This window comes from Gymnodraco acuticeps, unplaced genomic scaffold (genome assembly GCF_902827175.1).
Source record: "Gymnodraco acuticeps unplaced genomic scaffold, fGymAcu1.1, whole genome shotgun sequence".
NCBI lineage: Eukaryota > Metazoa > Chordata > Actinopteri > Perciformes > Bathydraconidae > Gymnodraco > Gymnodraco acuticeps.
Genome location: NW_022990590.1, coordinates 4,843,155 through 4,869,391, shown reverse-complemented (window position 1 = coordinate 4,869,391; position 26,237 = coordinate 4,843,155). Strand labels below are relative to the sequence as shown.

General features: G+C 40.9%; 1 protein-coding gene across 7 annotated transcripts in view; it reads left to right on the top strand.

The window, feature by feature from the left end:
* LOC117554203 (centrosomal protein of 128 kDa-like) overlaps positions 1 to 26,237 on the top strand; it is a 104,851-nt gene that overhangs the window by 30,510 nt on the left and 48,104 nt on the right. For 5 of the 7 annotated variants that reach the window (XR_004570245.1, XR_004570244.1, XR_004570243.1 and 2 more), the window contains exons 1-15: positions 690 to 1,383; positions 1,503 to 1,589; positions 2,120 to 2,252; positions 2,426 to 2,544; positions 2,871 to 2,962; positions 3,843 to 3,915; positions 6,541 to 6,663; positions 8,957 to 9,037; positions 10,244 to 10,318; positions 11,441 to 11,573; positions 12,501 to 12,640; positions 15,603 to 15,674; positions 15,880 to 16,065; positions 19,424 to 19,612; positions 20,735 to 21,196. Coding sequence is in view for 3 of the 7 variants with exons in the window: in XM_034228503.1 (XP_034084394.1) it covers positions 1,216 to 1,383; positions 1,503 to 1,589; positions 2,120 to 2,252; positions 2,426 to 2,544; positions 2,871 to 2,962; positions 3,843 to 3,915; positions 6,541 to 6,663; positions 8,957 to 9,037; positions 10,244 to 10,318; positions 11,441 to 11,573; positions 12,501 to 12,640; positions 15,603 to 15,674; positions 15,880 to 16,065; positions 19,424 to 19,612; positions 20,735 to 21,196 (2,133 nt within the window). In the remaining 4 variants the exon portion in view is untranslated. Of the gene's footprint in view, positions 1 to 689; positions 1,384 to 1,502; positions 1,590 to 2,119; positions 2,253 to 2,425; positions 2,545 to 2,870; positions 2,963 to 3,842; positions 3,916 to 6,540; positions 6,664 to 8,956; positions 9,038 to 10,243; positions 10,319 to 11,440; positions 11,574 to 12,500; positions 12,641 to 15,602; positions 15,675 to 15,879; positions 16,066 to 19,423; positions 19,613 to 20,734; positions 21,197 to 26,237 lie in introns of those variants that run through there. The other 2 variants (XM_034228501.1, XM_034228502.1) reach the window with 2 other exon arrangements.

Genomic DNA, 26,237 nt, shown 5'->3' with positions numbered 1-26,237 from the left:
GGCGGCTCAGAATAACTTCTTGACAGTCCTCTTGATGTCCACAACAAGCATTTATATAAACCTTAAAACAAAAATAAGCCAGGATAGTCAAGGGTGTCTGTTTTTGGTATGTAATCCTCAGGTAGAGTTAGTGGAACTGGGCTGGAGTGTTATGCTCTTTACGGGGGCCCAGGAGTTTCTGTGAGGTTGTGAAGGTGGGGATGATGTAGGACGGACAGCTTCGGCTCTGGTGGGTTTGGAGGTGGTCTTCTACTTTAGGGAGGGTGGACTTCTGAGGCACTCTTGTGTCAGACTCGAGAATAGTTTGTTTTTCTTTCCCCCCTTGAAACGTTCATTGTATTGCAGCCTATTCTGATATACAGCAACAAGTAGTCTATTTGTCTTTAAAGCCAGGTATCCCACTTATATTTTACGTTCAATTTCAATACATTTCTTTGTTTTTTTAAAAACATTTGTTTATTAAGAGTTTCGTTTTTTCATGTGTGACAACCTCTGCTTTGTTTAATTTATTTCTTCTTTTCTTTCTTCTCTTTTCGAACTGACGAGCGGCAAGACTGGCGCTAACACATTCCTTTGGACAATGTAGTTCACAAATAATACATTCCTACACTGCTTCATGGTCAGCAGCATACATTTCCCAGCGTCCTTTGCAGCCGCTGTTTTCTGTTGTTGTTTCCGGCTCAGACGCGGCTAGTTCAAGTTGCCATAGCAAGGCTGTTCCTCTGTTAGCTATCATTCGCAAAACTAAACCAACGGCTTTGGTTTAACGTATTTCTTGAGGTAGCATTTATTTGCTCTGTTGCTGCTGGACATAGGCAGTGTTTCGCAGAGTTCACAGGAGTCTCACAGGACTTTATAAGTTGGCTAACGTTTGGTCAGCTAGCTATCGTTCATAGTAGTTTCCACTTGTTGCTAGCCTGGAGGAGCATCACAACAATGCCTGCTACAGTGATTGATAGGGGCAGTTTGAATTGGAGTGTGCTGCTGGTCAGATAGCTCTCTGTCTCAACGGGTTGTCACGGTAACAATGACAAAGCTCCCACATCTGCTAAGTATGACAACAATATATATTGTAGAAAAAGTTCATAACCAGCCCAGTTTGTTCGTTAATCTGATTAATGTAGCCGGTAACGGTTAGCGTTTTCTGCAGGAGAAGCTAGTGCTGGCTATCATCAGCCGTTTATCGTCGCCTCCACTGTAAACCTGCCCTAAACTATGGATACATCCAGTGAAACGGAGTCATACGACAGGACGAGAGTGCACCGGCGTCGGGGGCGTGAAGCCCACCACAGACCGGGCCGGGACAGGGGCAGAGCCGGTGGGAGTGAGCCTCGACCCGCAGATATGTCCGAGAAGATCAGCACACTGGCGAGCACTTTACAAGTACTGAGCTCAATAGCATTCAACACATAAGCTAAACACTAGCCTTTTTGTGTATTTATAACATGCATTGAAACCCAGAGTTATTTCATTGGTAACTTAACGCTGTTGTTGTCTTGCAGGATACCAGTAGAAACTTGACCAAAGTAGACCGGATGCTGGGCCATTACAGGGAGCATACAGACGATCAGGCTGAAGCCATGACACTGGTGAGACACCTGTTCTTTACATGTTGATGTAACAATAAGATGCAGGTGCTTGTCTTTCCATTGCACATATAGCCACGTTTTGATGTCAGATTTGTTCAGGTACATGTGGTTTAAAAGACCTAAACACATTATTTTAGCTATTCAAATACATTTAGATGAGATAAAGAAAGCATTTGTCAAAATGTAACTTTGTTTCAATAGTTGTGGGAATGCACTAGACATTGTACTGTTCAGCTGATTGATAAAACATCTTCAGTGCATCATAACATTTTTAAGGACGATATGATACCAATCGTATACTACTAAAGATATATTTGAGTTTATCCTACTGTTAATTCTATTTCCATGCACATTTAAATAAACACTAATTCCTTTATTTCTTCTTCTCCAGATCTTTTAAGGGATATGATTTGTTTTATTATGTTCTGGATTACTTTTCTCTTAATGTCATCATTTACACCAGTCTTGTTTTTGCTTCCTAATGCTGTTATTTAGTGTTTTATCTCTGATTCTTTCCCTTCCTGCACCAGCTCAGGGACAACCTGGAGGAGTCCATCAGCCAGCTGCAGACACAGAGGGTGAGCAGGACCAACGGAGCTCCGAGTGCTTCAGCTTCAGCCTCCACCCTGCACACAAGTGACCTGGAAGCTGGCTCAGGATCAGGTATGGAGTCAAATCAATGATATTTACTCTCAGCTGTTCTCTCAGTTACGTCTTACTTCTGTATGATTTGCTTGAAGGTGTAACATAAACAGGGAAGCAACATACCAAAATGACAACAACAAACATGAAAAGAACACCTTCAAATAATTTGCTTAATATCGATGTTTTTTCAGATGACCAGCGTTTCTTCCCTACTTCTCCACTGAAGGACTATACAAGCACTCCAGACAGGACGCGGAGGTCTCAGTCCGCCGGTGTTCGCTTCAAAGATGCCAGCCTGCCAGGAGAGGATGTGAGCGACAAACCACCCAATATCAATCAGTGCTACTTACCACTATAATGTAGTGTCAGAGAGCTTCCACTAGGGGCACACCGAGTCAGGGACAATGACATGGATTTTATAATGCTTATCTAAGGAATGGGTTTGTTAGATTTATATGATTGAGTAATTGTATATATTAGTGTTTTGGCCTATAGTGTGTTTAGGAGTGCAATTTATCTACTTACCAAAGTGGTAGCATACATTAGCATCTCCATAAAGGAAATGATGGCCATCTTTTTACCATGCTCGGCTGCTCACGTTATCCTTTTTGTGTATTTTTATGTATCTTCAATTAGATTCACGTTTTGCATCAATCCTTGAGGGATCTGCACTGTGGCCAGCTGAGACTGTCTGATGACCTGGATAGAGAAATCCTCCGGAGGAATAGGTATTTAAGTCTGAATATCAAAACACTACTCTTAGGTTTTTTTTGCCTCCACTTAGCATGTTGCCGTACACAACTGAAGTCACCAGTTATTGGTTTTTTTACAAGACAAGATGATTTTTAGTGTTTTGTTACCTGCTATGGTAACACAAATAATAAATGATCTGTTGAACTACAAAAAGAAAAAATAACATTTTGCCAGATTTTTAAAGCGAAGAAAATGATAATAAGCGATGACATGGACATGCACAGTAGAAATGTTCATTCTCTTGTCTGAATTCAGAAAAGACAACTAATTAGAACTAGAGATTTGAACTACAAAAAACCTTTTGACTGGATGAATCAGTGTTTAAAGGCTGTACGTTTCTTAAAGTTTATTCAAATGTAATTTTAAATGACTGAATTTTGTACACTCTGATATAGTAATCCACAATGGGTACAATGGGTCTCTTATGCAGTCCTTTCTTTCTTTTCTACTCTAATTTAGGCCTGACTGCTCTGACTGAATATTGATTTTTATGTTTTCATTTCCACTAAGCTTAAAAAACAATTGCATGGTTTTCAGGTCTTTGAAATGTCCTTGATGAAATGTGATGAAAGTGTCATTGGAAACTTAAAGAGTCAAAAGCCTGTAAAGTCAAAAGGCGGCAGCTCTTGCATTAGAATTTGACATTTTCACATTATTAAAAAATCTCTCCTCCCCGGTGCTGCTGACCAGACCCAATTGATCCACCTCTATAATTCAACTTCTGAAGCTGCATATATATTATTTTTTAGTGCCGTCACATTATGCATTCACATTTTGATCAATGATGCCATGGGAAGGGATTTTTCAAAATGACAGAGAGCCCTGATGTGTGAATATTTGTCTGCTTTTTTATAGGGCTGATATTGACACCCGGCGAGCGATGGAGAGCCTCACAGAGCTCACACCCGCTTCCCCGAGACAGGCCTCGGTGAGTTGTAGCTGTGTATTTCATCACCAGTACTTCAACTATGCTTTTCAGCTCTCTGGACTTGAATTTAAAGGGACAGTTCAAACTTTGTGAAGTGCGTTGGCGTGAGGTAAGTACAGTAGATGGCGATCAATAGCCCCCAGTTTGTTTTGCTTTTGGTCGCTAAAACAAAAAAAAGCGCTATATTAATCTACTCCATTTACCATTTACTACTATGGATTGATCTGTAGGCAAAATGTACTTTAGACACTTAAAATCTATCTATTAGTTACTATTTCGAGAATATTTGTATGTGTTATTGTGTGAATATGGTTGTGTAAAGGCTTAGTCTGGATTCACCAAAGGCACACGATAACACACACTTACTAATAACAATAATAATAATAATAATAAATGATATTTATATAGCGCCTTTCAAGGGACCCAAGGTCGCTGTACATGGTGGACAAACAAAACAAACAGACAATCAACGGGCAAACCAAAGAAATAACTAAAGGAAGCCAGGGGACCAGAAAAGGGCTAGGGCCCGAAGGCCAGGGTGAACAGGTGTGTTTTTAGTGATGATTTGAAGATGTCCAGGGAGGCAGCATTACGGATCTCGGCAGGAAGTGCATTCCAGAGGGTGGGGGCCGCAACACTGAATGCCCTATCACCTACAGTTCGGAGGCGAGAGCGGGTGATGGAGAGCAGGCCCGTGTCTGAGGACCGCAGACTCCGAGAAGGGGTGTAGGGATGGAGGAGGTCCGATAAGTACTGGGGGGCGAGGGTATGGAGGGACTTGTACGTGAGGATGAGTGTTTTGTATTGAATCCGGGACTTGACCGGCAGCCAATGTAGGTGGATGAGGGTGGGGGTGATATGGTGCCATGGCTTGGTGTGGGTGAGAAGCCTGGCGGCAGAGTTCTGGACATATTGGAGCCTATCCAGGGTTTAGCTGGGAACCCCGGACAGGACTCCATTGCAATAGTCCAGACGGGATGTAATGAAGGCGTGTACCAGGGTTTCTGCCACAGAGTCAGAGAGAGAAGGCCGGATTCTGGCAATGTTTTTTAGGTGGTAGAAGGCGGATTTGGTGACAGCTTTGACATGCGCCTGGAAAGAGAGGGTGGTGTCCAGGATGACTCCCAGGTTGCGGACTTCAGTGGAGAGAAGCAGGTCTCCAACCTTCTGGAGCTGCGTCTTGGGAGCCACAATCATGAGCTCTGTTTTATTGCTGTTGATTTTGAGCAGGTTTGATGACATCCAGTTTTGTATGTCCTGTAGGCAGTTGACAACTAACCTATCAAAGCAGCGGAAGGACAAATCTGTGTTTTTGTCAATGGAGTCTTTTGTTAAAGGGCTGTCTGATGATAGGGTGGTGGAGAAAATATTGAAAAGGTAGCTTACAGTTCAACTAATATTGATATTTGTGGAGGTTGGTCTTTTTTAGGTGGCTATTATATGATTTGCTGCAGCACCCGTCCACAGCAGCAGCTTTGCTTCTGCACCATAACTTCTGTCTGCCTCCACTAGAGAAAGAAATAACGACCAACAATCTTTGTTAATAATACAATAACAACTCCAATATGGGCCTTTTAAAACTGTGGTGTAAGTAAAAAAAAAAAATGGCTTTGCACTAAGCAAATCAAAATGTATTATAGCCCCAAATCACAAAGAATGTCTCAAAGGGCTCTACAAAGCAAACAAAAGCAAAGACAACAACTAAATACAAATATCATGATAAAAACAGGACAGAAGTGATGCTAATGAAGATGGAAACTAGGTGACGAGGAAGACGGATGCAAAGATATGTGTTTTGAGTTTGCTTTTGAAGTAATCAACAGAATTATCTTGTTTGATCTGAATGGGAAGAGGATTCCAAAGGGAAGTGCTCGGAAGGAAAAGGCTCTGCCACCTACTGATGATTTGTGAATTCAAGGGATGGAAAGGAGACTGGCATTATGGGATCGTGGGAGCCCGGTAGATCTGCACGGGGTAATTAATGATGATAAATAGGGAGATGCTAGTCCATGCAAGATTTGAAAGGTTAAGATCTTGAAGTCTGATCTTATTTGAATCGGGAGCCAATGCAATGACATGAGAACAGGTGATATGATAGGTGCAGGGGCGAATTATGTATTGTAGGTATACACTAACTTTGGCATCACATGTTCTAATGAAAACACATGTATAAAGCAGGGAAATGGAAATATATGCATTTTTTACTTTTGCTTTAACAGAAAAGGGCTACGGACAAATGGTTTCCTCTTCTTTTCAAATCTATCTCAAGTGAAGTCTTACTTTTGCAGATATTTCATTATAATCTCCAGGCACATGGCTCCTCACCGCACCATCACTACTGTGACAAATAAACTGCTCCGAATGACAGCCCACATCTTTTCGATCTTGTCACGTCCACAGACAGATAAAGGTATTACCAGTCTTTTACAGGTGGATGTGAAGCTTCCTTATTAGGCAGGGAGTTTCTTGCATGTTCTACTTCCACTCCGTTTCTGAAATATATTCTTTTGTCACCCACAATTTTAATTTCCTGTTGTCTCATTCATCAAATCCTGCTGCCATCCCTGCACCGGGGGATGTTTGTGTGACCTCATGTGTCCCCGTCCCCTGTCTCACTGTCTGCAGGTGTCGTCTCGTGTGGAGCGGCGTCTGCAGGAGCTGGAGAGAGAGATGCATTGTGGGCAAGGCGGCGTGGAGCGAGAGAGAAGGCCCAAGCAGCGGGTGGCCGTGTCTGACGAGCTCCATGAGGTGACACTTCTCATCACTCATCTGCTGTTATGCTTCCATCCAACACCTCCCTGTTGACTCTCTCGTGTTCTCTCACATTCAACGAGAACGCTGAAAAACAATCCAGAGATGACATGAATTCACAAAATACAACGTGGACACATATTAATTAACATAAAAATCCGATGGGCTGTTTGGAGATAGATTTACCTGAACAGGTTGATGTTATAATAAAGAAGCAAGTCATACAAAGGCAAAGAAAACAAAAAAGGAAGTAAGATACAGCATGAATACAAGTGAACCTATAGCCAAACAAACCTATGACAATTTACTGGCAAGGTACAAACGCATATTGCATAGAATAAAGCGTGCAAACGAAGCAAAATGAGTCATCAAATATTAGATAATATATATCAGATATATTGTTGGCACAATCAGTGTGTTCATTCGATGATGTACATTGTAGATTTGTTCAAAAATAACAGGTGAGACGGTGTAAAAGTACAAAACACGGGGGATATCCTTCTTAACGTAATTTATCTTCAAAGTCTCCATGCTAGGTCATCCAATTCAGGCATAATAACTAAGTGTTAACATTTTTCTTGTGAATGTGTGACTTTAATATTTGCAAAAGTGTCTTTCCCTCAAACAGTTTTAAGAGAAAAGTGTTTCTTCTGATTCATTGACCGCCTTAATAGCTGAAACTCCGAGTTGTGTCCCCCTCCCCCTGCTCCTTAATATGTTTTTGTATACCTACAATGGCCTTGATACACCATCATATATGTAAGCCATGTGATTTAAATATCCTTGCTGGTCTCATGCAGTCATTTTCTACCTAGAGTTCCGTGATTGTAAACTATATCAAACGCTTATATCTACACCAGCTAGTGAGGCAATTACTTCATTATTTGACTGTACCGTAAAGAGTACGCCATCAGAAATACTTTCTACCCACGTAGGAAAAGCCTGTTGGATATTCCCTGAGTAATAAAACAGACCACTAACATTGAAACATTTTTGAATGCTCACATAAAAAAATCTGGTAAGAAAAGGTTAAAAATCAAGCTTAATGTGTTAGACAATGGAAGCCAAAGCTCCATTGATGTCTGCTAAGTGATTATGCTTGACCTTTACAAACAAGTCATCAGAGAATAAATCAACCAGAGCCACAAAATATGTCGCTGTGATTAGTAATCTTCCACACAATTAGATGTAGCTGCTTTGCCAGATCTCCAAATGTCTCTGCGTTGGCTGGGTTCACCTTGTTACAGTGTTATTTTCCTCTAATGCACTGCAGTCCTCCCTTGTTTGTTAGAGCAGCATTCCTGCTGTGTCACCTCACCCTCTTTGTCTGCTTTATGACACTATAAAGCACACCTAGGCAATTACTATGATGCGGTGCAAATGGTCGCTAAGCAAGCAATTGCCACTTTCCCGTATTTCACGCCAGTCTTTCTTTTTTGTTGGTGTGCATTAATAGCTGAGAGCTCTGTCATTAGGTGGACTTTAGTGACTCACAGCTAGATGCACTCAATGCCCACAGTCGCAGTAAATAGCACATTGTCTTGTATCAATGCTCTTTTACATTGCACTCATCCATATACATAATCAGCATAATAGTTTGAATGGTAATTCTGTTGGTTTTAACAATTTCTTTCTTGTTTTCGTGTTGTTTTGAGGACAGCGTTTTGTTGAAGCCAATCAGTTTCAACCCTTTTTGAGACGTTTTGACGCCTACTGCAGTTCCCTAGTAGACCACAGAGAGGCACTGTGTAGCTGTATTCACCCTGCAAACCTCTTGTGAGCCACACTTTGCAACCCACTGTGTAATGATAGTAGCTACCAATTCATTTGCATCCCTCTTCTCCGTAGTGCCCTAATGGGACACCAGCAGGGCCCAGGGCGGTGGGAAATAATGCATTTGTCCAACAAAAATTAAGGGTAAATAAACAGCACAAGGACATGACGAGGAAAATCATCTCTTTTACTACTAAAGAGCAGGAGAGGAGGGAGAGCACAGGGCACATTTATTCCCCACCGATGGGCCCGCTGTGATGTGAATCAAGTAGATGATGAGTCACTTGGGTAGATGTTATTGCTAGCAGCCGGTAATTCATCATCACAGCCCGCTCACAACGAGTGGGATGGAGTGGGATCTAAGGCACTGGTACAAATCCACCACCATGCCAGGGTCTTGTTCCGAGAAGACGACACGGGGGGTTGCTGTGATGAAATCTAACTGCATCCTGACACTTCTCTTGAATGTGTGCTCTTGTATTGAAACATGCTGTGGCCTGCGTATTGTGTTTTGTAGACTTCAGGGAGACAAAACGTTCAGGGCCATGAGAGAGAGGAGGCTGTTGCAGCCAGGCTACTCAAGGCAGAGAAATCTAAGGTAATTATGTTTACTCTCAAAGGAATGTTTTGTTAAAAAAAGTCAAACAAATTTGAGCTATGAGAGTTTGCCAAATAAAAGTCTCCACCAATGTGTTACCTGTATCACTTTACTGTATAGAGTGGTGAAGGAATGAGTCCTAACATCTTGAAATGAGTCAGCATTTTAGCACATCCCATTTTCTCTTCTTGAAGTAAATGTTTTTTTTTGAAGAGTTTTTGGTTAGATTCTTGAAATAAGGTCTGTTATTAACTTTAAAATGTTGTTCTTTGACATAAAAAACAGCTAGACAATAAACAAGTGGTGCAGAAATGAGTTAGCATTTAGCCCTTCCAGCTTCCCCCGTCTGAAAAAACCCAAGGTTTGTGGTTAGCATACAAGATTTTATGTTTAGTTCTAGGGCACTAAACGTCCCCAACATTGTTTTTCCCTGCATCATTTTACCGTTTAGAGAGGTGCAGGAATGAGTCCTAAAACCTTGAATCTATGAAATAAAAGACAGCTAGGCAATCAACGGAAAAATGATGGGCTAAGAGTAGGAAGTGACATAATGTGAAAATACTCAATTCAAGTTCAAGAATCTCACATTTTTACTTAAGTACAGTACTCGAGTAAAGCTACTCAGACATTCCCCCACTTGCTCTACGACACTAATAAATACATCAATAAATAATCAATTGCTAACGAGTAACTAAACGAGACTACTCAAAGTCATCCTGCCAAACATTAGCATCCTTTAGCTTAGCAGTTGTGATGTGACATGTAGTTCTGTTCATTTATAGCCTATTGTTAGTTTGTTTCCGTACTGTTGTAAAAGTGGTGTTAATATGTGGAGATCATATTAGTGTTATAAACATTTGTTTGCCAAAGAGCTTATTTATTTATTTTTGGACAATCCAATTGCTTTTTGTCTATGGAGCCTTTCCGGATTTGCCTACAAAAATAAGTTATCTCTGCACCACTCTAATGGCAACATGTAAAGGTTTTTATCTTTACCTAGACCTTTCTGGAAAATGACATAAAGCTCCTTTTGAACTCTATATTTGTTCTGCTTTAACTCAAAGTGTATCTTCGAAATGCTCTAACCCTGACCCTGCAATGATATACTGTAGGCGATGCTCATTCCGAACCTTCGAACACATAGATTTCCACCACACTAATTCATTATATATCGTCCTGACATTGTTATTGTTGTGCTCTCCTCAGATGGAGCAGGAGCTGGACAGAGCTAGAAGACTACTTGAGCAGTCTGAGGATAGCAGAGAGTCCCTCTCTCAACAGGTTTGTGTGTGCTGTACCTGATTGTATATGTACAGTCAACCTCAGCGGCCAAAACAATGAAGGGTGCAGGCAGGGGTGGCGAGTACTGTAGGCTAGGGAAGGCTAAGCCTTCCCAAATATTTTTGTTGCATCCTGGTAAAATAAAAATATAATGTATAATGTTTGTGTCTTTGACTAGCGCTGCTATGCAGCCACCTGTGCCCTGTACTACGAAGCAAGTTCAACATACCCTGGATATGTTTGAGTTATCTTAACTAACCCTAACAAACGAGATCTCGCGAAGCGGTCCTACGGCGCTGGTTATCAACTCGGTAAATCAAGGTTTCTCTCTCCAGCTGAGAGCGCGTTCACGTGAAAGGGGCGGGGTTAGCAGCATTTGACCAATCACAAACAGGGACAAGTGTACTGACAGCGCAGCGTCATACTTCATTAATGAAAAGTAAACTAATATTAGACAAATATGAACTTTAAACATCCATGATTTAAACATATAATCCAGGATACAAGCCACTAGTTGCACCTGCAAGGAGAATACAGAACAACTGGTTAAAAAATAAACTACCGAGTGTTTGAAAGCATAACAGGTTTATGATATCACTGACTAAGACACGAGTGGATCTGACTTTAATTACATTTGAGTTGAGTGTTTCGTCAACTTAATGTGTTGCTTAAAATAATACTTCTGCATACAGTATGTGACAATGTAAGTGTTACACCACACGGCCAGATACGGCTCAGCTGACTCAGATAAGGAAATATATTGTGATATTATATGATTGATGGTGTGATATGAATGATAAGAGCGACACGTCGGCGTCTTCTCTGCACACGGCAGTTTAAACTGTATTTCCTTTATCCTGTAATATGACTTGATAGATTTAAACTCTGCACACTGAGCTCTGATTGGTCAGCAGGCGGTGCTTTCACTGAGTTAATCTCTTTTCTATAGACGCCGGAGGCGGGCAGCGTAAAAAAAGTTATTTATCCTTCCCCAACCTGAGCCTCACGCGCCGCCTATGAGTGCAGCATCTTATTGGAAAATGTCAGTGTAGCTTTGCCCGTTGTCAAACAGCCAGATGTATTTTTTCTCTGTGTCTGCTCACATGGCCGATGATCCCTCAGGTGGAGGACATGCGTGGTGAGCTGCTGAGGACGAAGAAGGAGAAGACTGAGCTTCAGAGGGCCCGGCTGGAGACTTTTCAGCCCGTCGCTCCGCCACATGGCACACACGCTGACAGGGAGCGAGGGCCAGCAGGTACTGAGTTTAAGTCAGGGAGGCTGTGACTCAGTGGCTCAGTGGGTAGTGCGCTCATCTTCGAATCAGAGGATATCAAGTTCGAGTCCCACTGCAGTCAGCATGTCGTTGTGTCCCTGGGCAAGACACTTCACCCCAAATTGCTCCTGTGGGGATTGCCCACAGAGTTTTTCCTCAATAACCCTCTAATTAGTGCTTATTTATTGCACGTAAGGAAGGTGTTGTACATGAGTTTTGGTCTTATTATCCGCTGCTCAATATGGGCCTAATAAGGCAGTAGTACCACAAGAATAGTTATTCTCCCATAATAACACTTAACAAATATGATCTATTCTGAGGTAACAAGACATGTACAACACCTTCCTTACGTGCAATAAATCAGCACTAAAAACTCTCAACTAATGGCTTATTACTTGTAGAATATGGTCATGCAGAATAAGGCATTAATAAGTGTTTTATAATGACTAATAAAGACCAATATACTGCTAATATGCATGTTAATTAACAACTAGTTGATGGTTAATTTGTGTACCTTAATATAAAGTGTTACCTATAAAAGTTATAACTAAAACACGGTTATAAAATTCCAAGACACGTTTGCATGTTTACATCATACTGGCATACTGCCAATATTCTACTCGCATATTAAACGAGTAACTAAAGCTGTCGGATAAATGTAAGGGAGTAGAAATGACAGAATGTTGTGGAGAAGAAGTATAAAATAACAAAGAATAATGTACAAGTACCTCAAATTGTATTTAAGTACAGTACTTGAGTACATGTACTATTCCACTGCTAACATACAGTGTATTTCCTGTTTTCTCCAATCCATCTGCCACCTCAGGTTCCTTGGCACTGTGTTCTACATGTCTTGCCTTCACATGTAGAAAGGAGCTCTAACAACACTAATGATGTGCTTGTGTGTAGATTATTTGAGCCTGGAGAAAGAAGTGGTGGAGCTGCGGACCCAGCTGCGCACGGCCTCTGTTCGCGGTGAGGTGGAGGAACTGAAGAGGACTCTGGACCGCAAGGAGAAGGAGAGGCTCCACCTCAGCATACAGGTGGAGGTGTGTATCAGTGTTACAAAGGGTAATGGATATGTTATTATATATAGACAACTTGAAAACTGTTCCAAAACTTTTATTTGTGAGCGGGGATCAAGGAGCGAGGAACCTCCTTTGTGAAATCCTTTACGGCCAACACGCCTGCTCACTGTGTATCAGTTACTGATTGGATGCTGTAGCAGATCCACTGATCTGATACGTCTCAACACCACAGCAACCAAAGTGAAGAAAGATAATAGATTAAACTTAAGTGCATAACTCACAACATTCCTCATTTGTTATCTTTTTCTTTTCATGATCTGTAGTTTAGAGTAGGAGAGTTTGTAAGCAACAAAGGGTTATTTATTTTCATTTTCATTCATGCTAATAATTGTTGAGCTGTGGTGTGACTTTGTTAGTAATAGAACATTGGGGGAGGGGGGGGAGAGAAAATCCCACCATTTACATGCACCAAAAAATATCACACGACAGGAAAGGGAAAGCCCAAAAAGTGAAAACCCCTAAAAGCATAAAAGAGACTCTTTAAACCACAGCAGAAGCTTTTGTCTTAGCCCGTGTCGGCGCCCCGACGCCTGTGCAGGGTTATATCAGTTTGTCGGTTTCCTCTCATCCGTGATCACACCCTCCGCCAGCTCTGCGCCACTTGATCCTCTTAAAATGGCCACATGACAGTCGGAGTAGCAGATCAGAAGTCAGCCAGCAGTCATCTATCCTTCACAGACCCATGCAATGTGTCACTTCCATCACTGTAACAACACATACAAAAAAATAATCTTTAAATAAAATGAACTTGCTTAGCAGTGGGTATTCAGGGCTGTATCAATACAATGTCAGAAGCAATAGCTGCTCTTTAAGCATTGGCACATTCCTCTGATCTCGAATGCTTCCCTAACTGAAAATGTGTTTAAACTCCCACGTTTCCCCTATCGCAGAGTAGGTGTTAAAAGATGAAGTGGGTGTTTGCAGGTATCACCTGGAGCGTCTCGTATGGTTTTCATGTCTAGATCAAAACAGACGTCGGATGTTTTTTATTTAATCGGTAAATGAGCAAAAATGAAGTATAATGAGGAGAATACAGCAAAAGATTCAATTTCTCAGTGACTGAATATATAGACAGTCATTAGACCTATGACTAATGACTCCTGACTGGCAGTCTTACTTTGTATCAATACCTTAAACCACACAAGGCTAACCTTACTTGCCCTGCACGACTTCAATCAAACCTCAAAGTGATTGTGATTTTCTGCTGGATACGAAGTTAATCAACTCTCCTTTCAGACTTCCCTCAGACCAGCCTTGCAGATAATCCATTTGTAGGCAGAATGTAAACACAGCCTCCACCTTCTTTGACCTTTTTGTCTTCGCCCTCTGCCACCTTCTTAGCCGGCTATACACCTGACCTTAGCTGTTGATCTTTTCTAAAGATCTCTCAAACCTTTCTTCCTTTTTACAACATTAATTCTCTTTTTGTCTTTTCTCTCTTTCAATCTTTCAAGGGTACATTCCAGACGTTTTAATATAAAATGTTACCTTTTTGAGTTTATTTTTGAAATACACATACATATTAGGCGGAGGGTCTAATGGCATATGTTGGTTAAAGCTTCCCATTCAATTCAAGTGTTAATTCTTTATTGAAAATATAAATGTTCCAAAATGTGTTCACTTTAAAAGTTTGCACACATCCCATACCGTTAGCTCGACTATTTAAAGTACTGTGTATATGGATGTAAAAGAACATCTGTCACTCCATCTACTTTTAATCATTGGTTTAAATGCAGGGATATTACATGTGTCAGACGGTGGCTCTGATTGTATTAAAATGTAAGATTCAGATCAGTAGTGTGTTTTTTTTATACTATCTCAATATAATGCCTGGCTTATAGTTTTGCAATATATTGAATTATTATAAACAATCCCCAATACACAGATATACATATGTTGGCAAGCTTCTTCACACATGGCACATTTAACTAGTATTCGTCAATTTAACGGGGTATGTCTGTTCACGATATAGTAAAGGTTTGTTTCTGTTCTCATATGACTTGGTATAATACAGCTTGAGAAAAATGACCCCCATATTTAAATATTATTCTTTGTCGCTACTACTCGTTATTACCATTTTTACATTTAAACTCATTGCTCCACAGCCCAATGTCTCTCTTTCTCTCTTTCTCTCGCCTCTGTTTCTTTTTCCTCCCATTAGCAGCAGGAGTAGTTACACACACACACACACACACACACACACACACACACACACACACACACACACACACACACACACACACACACACACACACACACACACACACACACACACACACACACACACACACACACACACACACACACACACACACACACACCATGTATATATCACTTCAGGGGACATTACATTGACTTACATGCATTTCCTGGAGACTTATCCTAACCATAACCAACACATGCCTAACCCTAACCCTTAGCCTTACCCTTACCCTTAACCGTACCCTAAACCTAACCAAGTCTTCACCCTAAAATTAATGATTCCCCTCATGGGGACCTCCATGTTGTCCCCATAAGGGAGGCGAGTCCCCACACGTGACTGTGTAAACAGATGTAGGTCCCCACAAGTATAGTAATGCTAGGCCACACACACTAGGGCTGCTCAATTCATCGTATTTTAATCGCAATTACGATTATGGCTTGCAACGAAAACAACGTAATCGAAATAAAACGATTATTTTTTGTATTATTAATTTTTTCAGTTGAATCATACTTAAAGTTCAGGGTAATCAGCTGTTAAAAACATACTGTTAAAAAATGTTTAGTAAATAAATGGATAATCGTTTTTAATAATCGTGATATCAATTATTGACCCAAATAATCGAGATTATGATTTTTGCCATAATCGAGCAGCCCTAACACTCACTCACTCACTCACTCACTCACTCACACGTCCTTGACCTTTCTATTTCCTTTATATTAGGAATTGTCATCAGACCTGCCGCGGCGGGAACAGCAGCAGCTCCGAATGCTGGATCAGTTAAAAGAAACGCAGGTAATTATTTTTGTTGATTAATGCATCTCATCTGATAATTAAAATCAATTCCTAGTGGCACATTAAATTGGAAGCAATTTGTGTGTAGTTGATTTCTCTATCAAAATGTAAATGTCTGTGAGACATTTGAAGATCAGCTCAATACACATATTTAAAATGTTTGAAATGAATTGACATTTTTTTGTACATGTCTTCATCCTTTCAGAGCCGAGGACAGGCAGAGAGGAGGGAGACGGAGGCTCTACTCCAGGAGAGCACGAGGAGCAGAGAGGAATTAAAGAGCAGGGCCCAGGAGGCTGTGCGCCAGTGGAGGGCAAAGTGCAGGAGATTGCAGAAGGAACTGGAGGAGGCGAGCTCCCAGGCTCAATTTCACACCGACAAGGCCTCGCAGGTCAGTTCAGGCAGACGCATTCATTACACGACTTTTGACACCACCTTCTCCTGTAGCAGCTGTGGCTAAGTAACTGCTGGTCTATAGAAGTATGTATTTCCACATTGAAATAAAAAACACATTTCGTTCTAGTCAACTCATCTGCCCTATTTTTCAGACATTGCTAGTGCTTTAGGGGAATTGACAAAGTCATTTTCAAATGCTTATAAGGGACAATCCACTATTTTTACTCATGAAAATGACGTTACTGTCCCAAGGAGAGCCTGTGAAGACTGTTGGATTAAGTCTTCTGTGGTTTTGCTTGGAGCTTTCATAAATAACCCTGATGATGTCAACATGGTTATCTCAGCTTAGCCTTGAGAGTAATTAAAACACAAATATAAAAGTTACACTCAAGAGCAGGGTTTGAAATAAGTGGGCATCTTGGAAGCAGGGGAGATATAATAAAAGGAGCTTTTTAGTTGCATTATGTGAAATGTAGGGTTTTTGGACTTTGAATGATACTAGGGACATGTCTCAGTGTTCACTGCTTCCATTTTGATCATTAAATCCCCTACATTTTAGGTAGTGCAGTAATAAGAATTGTCTCTCTCAAGCACAATTTTGCATCAGATTATTTTGATGTCCAGTCTGTGTACAAAGTAGGTTGACACAAAAAAAAAGGACATGTTAAAGTTCAAGAGTACATGTGCACTTTTTGAAAGTTTCATATCTGTATATTGCGCTTCTTCCGACATGTTCAAAAAGTGCTTTATTTTTCTCATACTGCCTGTGCTGCGTCACCTCTTTTCCCCTCTCTCTGAAACCAGAGCCCAGTCTGCTCTGGTTGGTTAGCGGGGGGGGTGGGGGGGGGTGGGGGTGTGTGTGGGAAAGAAACTCCTTCTGGAGGGAACTTAGAGATTTTAGCCTTTGCAGACCCTTTACACACTAGAGGAAAGAGAAAACCCCCCCAAAACATAATAGAGGTACAGATATGTCCCACCACTTGTATCACATGTATGCCTATCACGTACAATGTGAGTGCTAGCCATTAGAAGCATGAATGTTACATAGTTATGTCACCTTGTTACGAAGAAAGGAATCTAATCGAGGCATTTCAGGCCTTTTTTAAAACCAAAACCAATTTAGCACCATTCATATAGACAGAGAAAGTGCCATTCGTCTGTTAAGAAACGTTGTCCTACAGTGCAGATAAGCTTATGTTTCTATGATGGTAAAGCCTCTAAGGAAGCTGCAGGAACACTGTACAGTATACTTTGTAGATACAATAAACAGAGTTATGGCACTGCAGGCAAGAACAACTATTATTTTTAAACTTTGTCTGGAACCACTATAGTCAGAAAACATCGCCACGTTATCCGCTGCTTCTCTGTCCCTGTTGGCAATATGTGTTCCTTTTAGTTTATCTTTGAACGAAGTAGAAACTCACAGAGGTTGCACAGAATCCAGCAAAAGTTTGCCGGACCGTGGTATCTGTCACTGTTTTATTGACCAGGTATCAGTTTGTGCTGGTGGGCAACTGCAGTTCATATACGTCAACGTTACTCATGGGCTCCCAGCAGCAGTGTATCAAATGTTCCGGATCTTTCTGCTGCTGCTGCTGCTGGCTGAGCTTGTAGCTAGCCAGCCATCTGTTGGCACTGTCAACAACAACAACTGACTCTTCTTCTGTGTTACGTGCATACCTTCTTTGCCTTTTTGTGTTGTGATCAAAAATGTACTGAAATGCATTTCCCTACTCCAGTTGTAGCCGGATCTGTCCAGGCAAGCAGCATGAACAAACCTCATCTCAGCCCAACTCTGTAGTTCTGCACTGACGTCAGAATACATCAGTGGAAGCAAACTTGGAGCGCTACAACTAGCTCCAGGAATACACAATCATTTTAGAATAAGGACAAACATTATGGATTGTGTTTATTTGCAATATTTCTTAGCAACTTTGTGTTTTAGGCAATGGTTTAGGCTCCTTCCTTTGTTGCATATTATATTACTGTTTTTGAGAAAATACATCAACACCTTCCTATCATGGGGGGAAATTCTCCAAACGTATAATATTTAAGACCAGCACCTTCTCTACTTCTATTATCCTTTTTTCCCTTTCTTGTAGTGTTTTATATAGGTTTTAGTGCATGTTAATGGTCTGCAAAGAATAAAACCCCCATGTTCCCTCCTGAGGGAGTTTCTCTCCCACACCCCCGACCCTTGAACTTCTATTGGCTAGCACTCCAACACATTGTACTTGATAGGCTAAGGGGCTGGACATCTCTAAGCGGTTGACCAATCACAACAGAGCCGGCCAGCTAGCCAATCAGAGCAGACTGGGCTCTGGTTTCAGACAGAGGGTGAAAAGAGGTGCTGCAGCGCAGGTAGTACGAGGACAATAAAGAGCTTTTTGAACCTTAAGACGTGGAAACAGTAAAGACACTAAATCTTCAAGAGCAGGAGATAAAAACACATTTATTGCTGCAATGCATATTCATCCATGAAAAGAAGGTCTCAGTTTGAAAGGAAACTATGGTGTGCTTTTTAGAACTACTCAAAACAGAATAAGGCAGACCATTATAAGTGATGTGGAATATCCTGGAGCTTTTCATTAATGGCGCAATTCAACCCAAACACAGCAAAGTGATTGAATACATATGCAAGCCTTTGTCTGTTCATTTTGTACTTTTGTTGTATCTGTAAAGCATAGAGGGTTTTATATCAAAGGTCAGATTAATTCTCTTGAATAATGTATTCTGAATTAATTGAATGAGAATATAACAAAATATAAAATTAAGTAGTACCTTTTGTATGGTGTGTTTAAGCAGCTGTGCTTAGTTGAATAATTACCGGCTGACAATTATTATCGTCTTGAAAGTCACCTCCTAGTTATTTCCATTCCATTTGAACTGAGTGAGTCACCTCCAAACTCGCAGTCAGCAGCTTCACCGACATGACAGACAGGCTGACACACTCCCACCTGGCATACTCGACGTGACGCAAATTCATTACAAAATCATTTCTACCCCCTTAATGAATTAGGGGAGAGAATCAAGTGCTCAATTAAATGATTAGGTTCTGAGCTTTAGCAAAGTCTTTGCAAATTCCAGTCAAAGCCAGAGTATTAGAAGCAATCTGCCTTGAACAGACCTGACCATTGTCCCTTATCAGAGAGCTGAGTGCTAGCATTTTCCTATCAGTGCCAAAAGCTGGTACGGCATATGTTTCTCTGCCTCTGTCTCTCTGTCACTCTTTCTCTCGCTCTCCTCGTTATTGTCAGAGCTCCTTTTTGTACACCATATTCCGCCTCCTCTTCATTTGTCATTCTTCATTTACCGTCTCTTCTCCCACCCCCTCTCCCTCTTTCTCCCTCCAGGCAGCTAGGGAAAAAGAGAGCTCTCAGGCTCAGCTGAAGGCGCTGAGCCAGCAGACTGAGGCAGCCCGCAGGGAGCTCGCCGAAATCCTAGGCCGCTTGGCTCAGCGCGAGGAAGAGCTCCACCGCAAGGACGTGGAGCTGTCTGAAGCCCGCCAGCGCCAGCTGTCCCTGGAACAGGACAACCGGGAGGTACTAGGCTGAACACCTGGAAATCCAAAACACCTATCCAACTCACTAGGGACCAAACATTATTCATTTTTTATTTAACTATAGGACCTTCAGCAATATGATACTATTTGTCTGAGCAGCTCCATTTATAACACCAATAAGGACACATATTAAAGTCCTTTTACTTTACATTCAATCACTTCATTTGGGATTGAACTCCATATTTTAGTTTCAGATTGACTAGTGCACATAAGATAAAGATAAGATATACTTTATTGATCCCGAATTGGGAAATGTTTTCGTTGAGTGCTTCAGTCTAACCTTATTAAATCGTGTGACCCTGAATCTCCGATTTGACGGTAAGAATTTATATTTACTGTTCAGGGATGTGAATCCAGTATATTATTAAAAGTGAGATCTTTCAGCCGTTCGACCCTCAAACTATGAAATAACACAACCCTGTTGCTTTTTGTGGCTACATCTATCAAAAAACATGGGATTCAACAAGCCAATCACATTCGGGATCCCCTAACTAAATCACATTAAGGCTCATTAGAATATACCGCAAGACATTGCTCTTTAGGAGTCGGCCTTAAAGAGACAGTGTTTAAACCGAGCATTTCATACAGACAGTTAATACAAATATATTCAAACAGACAGAAGAGGACAAATAAAGTGTGTTTGAACAATAAGGCATTTAAACTTGTTCTATAAAGAAAACCATTTACAAATATGAACCCATAAATGAGCGTCATGTGTCCCCTTTAAATGTTGACTTTAGCAGGTTACAAGTCTAATTTATTGATATGTGACGAGTTTCAAAAGCCTAAAGGTTGAATCAAACTTTGAAGTATGCTTTTTAGATGTAATGCAATGGTAACACCTTTTAGCTGTCAGCAAATATTGAAGTTGTGCCAAAGTTAACATATCAATTATTTTCTGAAATACTTAGAAATGATTCTGTTTGTTTAGGCAAATCCCGCTGTGGCCTCAGACGCAGCTTAAACTTTGATTTACATTTATTTGGCAGACCAATTTGTCATGTCATGTTTAGTTTGATGTGCTGTAAGTAAAAAAAGTATTAAAGCTCAGCTAGAGTCATTTAAAGAGCTTTGATCAGATTCTAACAGATCCTAACCCTAGGTGCGGGAGGCCTCTGCCGCCCTGGAGGAGGAGACTCAGCGTCTGGCTGCTGTCCAGACACGGCTGAAGGAAGAGAACCAGAGTCTGGAAGAAAAAGCTGACAGCCTAGCCCGTCGTTGTCAGAGAGACCAGGATACACAGGCCGAGCTCCAGGCCTCAATGAAGCAGATGACTTCGGCCCATTCTCGGCTAGTCCAGCTATTGGCCGAGGAGGAGAGCTCCAAGAAGGCGCTCCAGAAAGGCTTGTTGGAGCTCCAGGCCAAGCTGACAGCCGTGCAGGAGGAGCGGGCCGCAGTGGGGCAGCAGCTGCAGCTGGAGAGAGAGGTGCATCAGACAGAACTGGACAATACGAGGGCCATGATGGAGGACACCAGGACCAAGAAGTATCGTGAAGTGCAGGACAATCTCACTCTCTGCCGTCAAGAGCGGGAGGAAATACAGGCACACCTGGAGGAGGTTAAGGTAAGACCTTTCTATAAATATCTCAACGTATGTGTTTTTTAAAAGACATACAAAGTAAAAAAAAAAGTGTCATTTTGGGAAATTCACATATTTATCTTTTTGCACAGTTGGATGATACCACTCTCTTAGCTTAAAATGAAGCCTGGAAACAGCCAGCTTGACTCGAATAATGCTACATAGTCATTTCAGTTTTTCCATATATTGAACAAACAATATATCATTTCATTAATTGTTTATTGTTAAGCTTCAGAGAGGTGGGTAAGCAGAAATTGCGGTGTACAGTTTACAGTGGAGTGGTCTACCAAATGATGCTTGAGCCGCTCCACTAGCAACACATTTTGAGATTGGGTTGGTTTGTCTCTAATAACTGAGAAATAACCATCAATATTTCTAGTGCTATAACAAATACATAATATCTAAATACAATCGATGCCATCAGTCATTTTTAGTGTGTGTTTGAAACTCTGCTCAATGCAGCTTACTTTATCTTGTGTCCCATGATTGATGGGGACATGGCTAGAGTTATTTTATATATCATGGGCATCTGTGGTTGTCTTACTTTTGTAAATGTATGACTATGCATAATTATTGAGTATCAATCAACCATCAGTCAAGAAACTCTTAAAGCGATTTTTTCCGCCAAAGTTATACCTTTGTTGGTACCACTTTACAATAAGACTACACTTATAAAGGGTTTACGAATAGTTTGTAATTCATTTATTAATTAGGTTGTGAACACTTTATAAATCATTAATAAGCTTTTATAAGACATGAGATAAACAGGGCAACTGTGACCGGTTGCTTGCCAAATAGTGAGCCCACATTTATCTGTACTGCTAAGCCTTATATTGGCTACCTAGCTTACTTCGTCTTCTTCCTCAGCCAGCATCCTTGGTATCTGTTGTTCACTGAGTTGATTCTCCCCCATCCATCTTGATGTTTATTGGCATCTCTTATGACCATTTATGAATGAGTTATAACATTTATAATTGGTAAAAGGGAGCCTTATTGTAAAGTGTGAAACACATCACCATCTATTGATGAGTCACTAACATTTATAACTACTGAAAGGGTGCGTTGTTTTTAAGTTTAATACACATGTCCATGTATGAATGAGTTATAACATTCACGCTGACCTAATACACATTTTTCACATGAAATGCAAAGTAAGATGCAACAGAACCAAGCAAAACATTTTATTCACACATGAAGAAAATCAGGACTCAAAGTAATGACTGATATACATATTTAAACATAAAAGCTTTTCTCAGACATAAATGAAAGACTTGGTAAGACATACAGTAATGGTACTCAGACTGGAAAGGCTTTGTGTATATCCTTGAACAAGCGTCCAAGCAGTCCATCAGGGTGAGCAGAGCCAAGATGACCATTCAAGAACCTTGAGGTGTTCCTCCAACAAACTCTCTGTACGGTTTCCTCTCAGTCTACGGACATGTCCTTTGACGGTCGACCTAGCTCTTTCTATATGTTGAATACTGCTGTGGTTTATGGTGTAGTGCAGGGGTGCCCACACTTTTTTGGCTGGTGAGCTACTTTTGAAATGACCAGCTCACCGAGGTCTACCAACCAAAAATAAAATCCCAAATTGCAAGGGTTGCTGAATAACACGTTTTATTTATCCATGGGATAACTATATATAATAGGGCTGCAACAAACGACTAATTTGATAATCGATTAATCTATCGATTAATGAAACGATTAATCGACTATTCGGACTATTACTGTATGCCTTGCACAATTTCTCAAATGCTCTTATTTATTTATCAACTTTTAGATTTAGCTTGAGGTTGTTTTAGGCATGTGGAAACTAGCAATGAAGACAATAAAGATGAATACTTGATTCAAAAATACATATATTATTAAATTAACTTAACAAATTGTGAACAAAATTAACATTGCTTTTTATTTAAATTAAATAAATAATATTTCACATCAAAAGAAACAACAATGTTTTAACAAATCGTATTAAATAATCTGATGACAGAACTGTGAACAGAATAGCTGAAACTTTAACAAAATAAAGAGTAACTCAGTTACCTCTAATCATTAACCCATGTTTGAATCATTGAGTTAACTCCGTGTGTTGCTGCTAGCATACATAACACCTGACGTGGAAACGTTACTCGTGGATGGGGGGGGGGGCTACAGAGCTACTAGAAACACAGTGGAACCCGGTGCATTCCTCCGTCTGAATGTGGTGCACTTTTGCTAAATGTTTAGACACATTGCTCGTGTTACCGCCCTTACATGCTGAACTCTCTTGGCAAGGAGCATTGTCCGCCTCAAGACGGGTAACATTTAACCACACCTTGGAGCGCTTCTCTCCGCCATCCCCTCCGTGTGTTGCTGCATGTAGCAGCTGCCTGTGTGTAAACTGCCCCGCCCCCTCGCACACAGACGGGGGAGAGAGAGATCTCATCTCGATTGGAAAGATCGAAAATACACTGAACATAGACGCATTTGTTTGTCTTTTTGCATGTTAGAAACGAGTTGGCGACACTAAGACTGCGAGATAATGTTATTGTAGCAATAATACATGACCTTTCTCATTCTCAACTCGCTACTCGGAGGGAAGTCGCTGCTATGCCTTGTGAACACTCCGATAATGCCTCTCCACGTTACCTTTCTTTGGCAGAGCGACGCTTGCTTTACAAATAAGGCAAATAACCTTTGAATGTGACATCACAACAAAATATTCTTCCTCCCATTCTGGGTGGAAGTGGTTTGTCTTTAGCTTCTTGCTCGGTCCTGCACTCATTTTGTTGTTTGTCTCTTGTTTGTCTCTTTAACTTAATTTGAGTTTTCCCGGTGTAGAGGAAACTTCTGTGTAGCTATGCAGTGGGAGTCACCGACTCAGGAAGGAGACACGGGAAGAGCAGTAGCTTTGATGTCAAACACATGATGGTTTATTTGGAGTTAACGGCCGGAGGATTCACATCACAAGTCCAAGAGTCAGAGGTTCTGACTTCACGGTAGAGTTGCCACATCAATTCTGAAGAACTCTACCCCAGACCCGTGTATTTAGCTAGTTCAGAGAGCATCATCAACATGCTGCATAACAAGATAGAATGATAACACCTCTATCAGCTGACGCCAACAGGCAGGAACAGGGAGACAAAACACTGAGAGCACAGCAGCCAAGGTTACAGGTGCCTGTGCTCAGTCAGGACAGTTTGAACTGATAAACTGGGTCAAAGTTATGGGCCTTGGAAAATATTTCCACAACACCCGGCACTTGACTGATTTTGTATCGCTTTGCATTCTGGGTTAACAGACTGGAAAGCGATAGGTCGCTTTTTCTGTCAATCAAGTAAACTCTTGAATTAAGTGGCAGGGAGGCCAAGGGAGGAGGGATCTGTTTTGTCTATTTTAATGGAGCTGGATTTTTTTTTTTTATAAGAATGACTCGCGATCTACCAGCATTGCCCCCGCGGTCGACGTACTGGGCAATGCTGGTGTAGTGGTTGTATCCCATGTTACTCAGCACTCTCCTGTATGCCCTCCACTCATCACTAATAATGCTACTTCCTGACTTAACAAGCCGTCTAATCAGAGGGACAAGGTGGCATCTTGATCGTTTCTCCACTAGTTTCAACACTAGTCTCCGCCTTTTGTCTTTAACTCCCATCTTTCCGAAGACCCATTTCTTCCTTCTCCAGATATGTCCAAAGCGTCCACGTGCATAGTAACAACAAATAAATCATAACATCATCTTAATTAACAACAACAACATGCACACAAATTACAGTAACAATTGTTGCACATCATGTTTCAAAAGGCCATACTTGTTTATTAGGTGCATTGTATAACATCATTTAAGGATAATTATACAGTAATGGTCCATATTAATTTTTTTTTGTGTACAAGAAAGCCCAGTCTATAACTGCCGAACATAGGAACTGCCGCAACTGGGTACAGTACCTTCTCCCAGACACAAATACTCAAATAAAGTTTATAATAGTTTACTTTATCAGCATTGGTATTACCAATGCTTACTATTTATTCAATACCAATTTGGTAATGCAATTAAATAAAAACAACAAGGTTTGGGTTCGTTCTTCAGATATGACTGTGACGTTAACGTGTAAGCTCAATAATGAACTCCAGCTCAACAAACCATATTGTAATATCTAAGTAATCAACTTGAAATATGACTGAATATTTGTAATATACACACATCTTATTGTGAGGTTGATTTCACATACACTAAGCCACTCTTCAACACTACTTTGACGTTAGCTTGTCTACATAATCGATCATAGCAAATTTAAAGGTGGGGTAGGTAATTTTGGAGAAACCAGCTCGAGTGCGCAAGAATTAGAAAATACACCACCGGACAAAATCTGCCACTTCCTTACAGAGCACCTCCTCCAACACACACGAACATGACCAATGAGGGCACGAGGTAAGTTTGTGCAGTGTGCACAGATGGAAGGCTGACAGGCAGGTAGGCCATCCAGTTATTTTAGCCGGGCCGGCTCAGATGATTGGTCGTGCTTTTTACAGTACTACGGCTTCCACAGATGACATTTTTGTAATGCATTTTTTTGTCAAAGCACTTCAGATATTCATTGCTATCGGGATGTTAAGAGAATTCCATGGAATATAACAAAAAGTGTATCTCGAGCCGGTTTCTCAAACTTACCTACCCCACCTTTAAATGTCCTTATCGATGCATAAAGTTACCTACCTAATAAAATATCTCTAACTTATAAGGTTGACGTTATTTTACCAACCTCAAACAGAAGCCGTTTGTTCTACAGTATTATCCCACTTAATGCTTAACACTTCTCTATTTCGTTTGAACTTGGAGGCTACTATTAGCATCGTTAGCACAGATGTAGCTACCACTTGCTTACTACATGCTAAACCAAGCCTTAACAATCATTAACGTTAGCTGACTAAAAACATAAACAACACATAAATAAAGTACTCAAATTTCACTTACCGCAAAACCGCATTCATGCACCCTCTGTTTTAACCGCAAAGCGAGTCCGTCAACAAGGTACCAGCACAACAA